Genomic DNA, 4,473 nt, shown 5'->3' on the forward strand with positions numbered 1-4,473 from the left:
CTCTGTTGTTAAACGTTACTAATGCAATTTATTTATTTCTTATTGTGTGAATCAGAGATCCTAGTTTGTGAAACTAGAAGGTTATTTTGTGAAACTTAATAACTAATATATACAACCTGGGTAAGATTAAAAATTGAACTAATAATCTGAACCAAAAAGTGAACTTGTGAATCTCAGTCATTGTATTTGTGAATCCTAGAGCTCTTTTTGTGAACCCTTTAGAGGAATGACCTATTCTGCTATCTTCCTTGCTCAGATAATATCCTCAGACTTTATTTGTGAATCACAGACCTTATTTAGTGAATCTTAAGCCTTGTTTTGTGAATGTGAGATGTGACTTTGTGAACCTTTTATCTTCTTAGGTATTGATTCAAATGTCAACAACAACTCACAGTGTAGTGTGACGCCTCGTGTCGGTTGTGGTGAGGTTCCTTGCTCTAATGTTGGTTCTCGTCAGGATGGTGAGGGTTCTACTGCTGTCTTAACAACCCCTACAATGCCAACTATTTCCACACCTACTACTTTGGTAACTTACACACCGGGTGGCACTGAGCAATGGATAACTAGGATTGAAGAGAAGTTTACACCCGTGCTTGGCAAAACATTTGTGGACTTAGATTCAGCAATGTTGTTCTATAAAATTTATGCTATTGCTTGTGGGTTTGAAGCAAAGAAGTCTTCAACTAAGAGGTTTAAAGATGGTACTATTCGAACAAAATGCATGGTTTGTCATCGTCAAGGTTTTAATAACAGGAAAAATCGTCCTCCCAAAGCTGATGCAAAAACAACTGTTGAAACTGGTGACAAAACAAAAGCTGGTGCAATAAGTGCAAATAGAAAAACAAAAACTGCTAAAACCAGTACGAAAAAGGGTGGAGTTGCAGGTGCAGGTGAAGCTGAGAGTTCCAATAAACAAAGTGGTACAAGAATAACTAAAATTAAAAGGTAGGGTTGTGAAGCAATGATAAAATTCATGTACCATGAAAAGATGTACAAGATTGAACAATTCCGTGAAGGTCACAATCACCCAGTGACGCCTGTCAAAAATAAGGAATTTTAGAAACTTGCTCTTAATATAAATCAACTGAACAAATATCATAAGCAATTGATTATACAAAATTCGAGATTGAATGTCGGGGCTAGTTTAACATACAAATTATGCAAGGAACAAGCAGAGAGTTTCGAAAATGTTGGAGCTACCCTTACGCAGTTCAAGAATTTCCAAAAGGAAGTAAAGTGTCTACTTAGTGGCAAGGATGGACACATGTTCATCTCTCGTTTAGAAACCCTCCGAGAAACAAAAGGGTTGGTATTTTCATATGAAACAGATGCTGACAGTGCCTTGACAAGAATTTTTTGGACAAATACGGATTCCATCAGATGTTACGCATTGTTTGGTGATGCTATTTCATTCGATCCAACCTATGGAACGAACAAATATAACATGAAATTTGCACCTTTCCCTGCCATTGACAATCACAAAAAGTCAATAACATTTGGATGCGTGCTTTTAGATCATGAAGACGATGACTCGTTTATTTGGGCATTTCAGCAGTTCCTGAAGGCAATGGGTGGTAAAGAACCCAATTACATCATCAGTGACCAAGATGCCGGAATAATAAATGCAGTTCCAGGTGTGTTTGGAATATCTTACTTTTGTGAAACTGGTTATTTATTTGGTGAATCTTGAAGTTTATTTTGTGAATCATAGAGCGTGTTTTGTGAAAGTTAGATCTTGATTTGTAAAACACAAAGCTAATATTCTCAAACCTTATCTTGTGAATCTCAGACCTTGTTCAGTGAATCTTTGGGCTATTTTGTTATTTCTCTTATCTTGTGGATCTCAGACGTTGTTCAGTGAATCTTTGAGCTATTTTGTTATTTCTCTTATCTTGTGAATCCGAGACCTTGATTTGTAAAACACAAAGCTAATATTATTAAACTTGGTCATAAGTTGTTGAAATTGCCTATTTTGTTATTTCTCTTATCTTGTGAATCTGAGACCTTTTTTTGTGAATCTCAGACCTTATCTTGAGAATCTCAGACCTTCTCTTGTCAATCTCAGACCTTATCTTGTGAATCTCAGACCTTGTTATGTGAAACTTGGTCGTGGTTTAAAATCATCTATTTTACTCTTAATTTTGTGAATCTCAAACCTTATCTTGTGAATCTCAGACCTTGTTCAGTGAATCTTTGGGCTTGTTATGTGAAACTTGGTCGTGGTTTAAAATCATCTATCAGTCTCTTAATTTTGTGAATCTCATACCTTATCTTGTGAATGTCAGACCTTGTTCAGTGAATCTTAGGGCTTGTTATGTGAAACTTGGTTGTGGTTTAAAATCATCTATTTTCCTCTTAATTTTGTGAATCTCAGACGTTATGTTGTGAATCTCAGACCTTGTTCAGTGAATCTTAGGGCTTGTTATGTGAAACTTGGCCGTGGTTTAAAATCATCTATTTTGCTCTTAATTTTGTGAATCTCAGACCTTATCTTGTGAATCTCAGACTTTGTTCAGTGAATCTTTGGGCTTGTTATGTGACACACAAAGCTAATATTCTTAAACTTGGTCATAAGTTGTTGAAATTGCCTATATTGTTATTTCTCTTATCTTGTGAATCTGAGACCTTGTTTTGTGAATGTTAGAGCTTGATTTGTGACAAAAGATCTCTGACAATAGATAATGTGGATTTTGTGACTTGCAGCCGTGTTCAAAAAAGCAAGACATCGCTTTTGCATGTGGCACATTATGAAGAAAGTAACAGACAAGGTTGGGAGCACAGTTTGCAAAGAGACTGATTTCTTAAGTCGTCTGAACAATGTTGTCTGGAGCGAGGACTTGGAGCCTGAGGAATTTGAAGAGAATTGGGCTAAAGTCATGAGCGACTTTTCGTTAGAAGAGAATAAATGGTTGACTGACAAGTTTGCGGAACGAGATCAGTGGATACCCGCTTATTTCAGGAATGTGCCAATGGGCAACATTTTAAAAACCACACAAAGATCAGAGAGTTCGAATAGCTTCTTCAAGAGATTTGAAAATAAATATGGGACTCTTGTAGAATTTTGGATGAGATTTGAGAGTGCCATGGACCAACAAAGGCACAATCTAAAGCTTCTTGAAGCACATAGCCACAACTTAATGCCTGAAACCCTATTCGGGTCAAACTGGGAGGCCCATGCAGTGAAGGTCTATACACATGAAGTGTTTTTTGATTTTCAAGAGGAGGTTAAATTTTCGGTAAATGCGTGTAGTGTTTGTGGATACACCCCACCAGATCCAGTAACTAACTTTGAAGTTTCAATTGTTGAGGACGCGAACAAGCGAAAGAGATATGCAGTTGAGTACAATCGGAGAACAATGGATGTCCGTTGTGCATGTAAATTGTTTGAAAGGAAAGGTATCTTATGCAACCACATCATTTGGATTTGCTCGGGGAAGTTTAAGGAAATTCCTGAGAAATACATTTTGCGTAGGTGGAGTAAGAATGCACTCAGAAACCCGGTTTATGATTTGAATGGAAATCTACTGGAAAACAATGATCTTACTGGTAATAGTAAGTTTGGAATGTCTCGGGTGTGGTCCGAGATTTACGCAACTGTTGGTATGCTCAAAAGAAAAGAAGAAGGGTCACATATGAGAGAGTTTGCCAAGCTAATAAAAGAATTCCGAGAGAAGTTGGAGCCAAAGCCAAAGCCTTTGACAAAAGAACAAGAATTGGAGGCCCTTCTCAACTGCAAGGCTCCAAAAGAAATCAAGATCTTACCACCTAAAGTCTCTAGAAACAAAGGTAGTGGTAAAAGGATGGTGAGCAGCAAAAATAAGGCAATTATGAAGGTAAAAAAACCAAAAAGGTTGTGTGCTAAGTGTAAACGCATGTCACACCACGATAAAAGAAATTGTCCAAATGAGTTTGCAGAGCATCCTCCTGAGAATCAAGTATGTATAATTCACAAGATATTGTCTACTAATTCTTTTTTTTTTCTAAAAAAAAAGTATCTAATAAATGTTTGATTCTTCACATAGGGAGACACATCGGAAGAAGAGGAAGAAGAGGAAGAGGTCGAGAATGAAGAATGATGTAATCAAGCGTTTTTATCTTGTGAATAGGAAGAAGAGGAAGAGGAGGAAGAGGAAGAAGAGGAAGACCTTGTTCACTAAATCTTGTGAATCTCAGACCTTGTTCTGTGAGTTTTAGGGCTTGTTCTGTGAAACTTGGTCGTGTTTAAAATCATCTATTTTGCTCTTAATTTTGTGAATCTCAGACCTTGTTCAGTGAATCTTAGGGCTTGTTTTGTGAAACTTGGTCGTGGTTTAAAATCATCTATTTTTTTCTTAATTTTGTGAATCTCAGACCTTATCTTGTGAATCTCAGACCTTGTTCAGTGAATCTTACGGCTTGTTCTGTGAAACTTGGTCGTGGTTTAAAATAATCTATTTTGCTCTTAACTTTGTGAATCTCAGACCTTATCTTGTG

At 36.9% G+C, this 4,473-nt stretch overlaps 1 protein-coding gene across 1 annotated transcript; it reads left to right on the forward strand.

Annotated features, from left to right (window-relative positions):
* Window positions 1-1,444: 1,444 nt before the first annotated feature.
* Window positions 1,445-4,157, forward strand: LOC141639519 (protein FAR1-RELATED SEQUENCE 2-like). The gene is made up of 4 exons (XM_074448623.1): window positions 1,445-1,634; window positions 2,704-2,920; window positions 3,098-3,362; window positions 4,107-4,157. The coding sequence occupies exons 1-4, from the start codon at window positions 1,445-1,447 to the stop codon at window positions 4,155-4,157; spliced, it is 723 nt and encodes a 240-aa protein (XP_074304724.1).
* The last annotated feature ends 316 nt before the right edge of the window (window positions 4,158-4,473 follow it).

This window comes from Silene latifolia, chromosome 2 (genome assembly GCF_048544455.1).
Source record: "Silene latifolia isolate original U9 population chromosome 2, ASM4854445v1, whole genome shotgun sequence".
NCBI classification, from domain to species: domain Eukaryota; kingdom Viridiplantae; phylum Streptophyta; class Magnoliopsida; order Caryophyllales; family Caryophyllaceae; genus Silene; species Silene latifolia.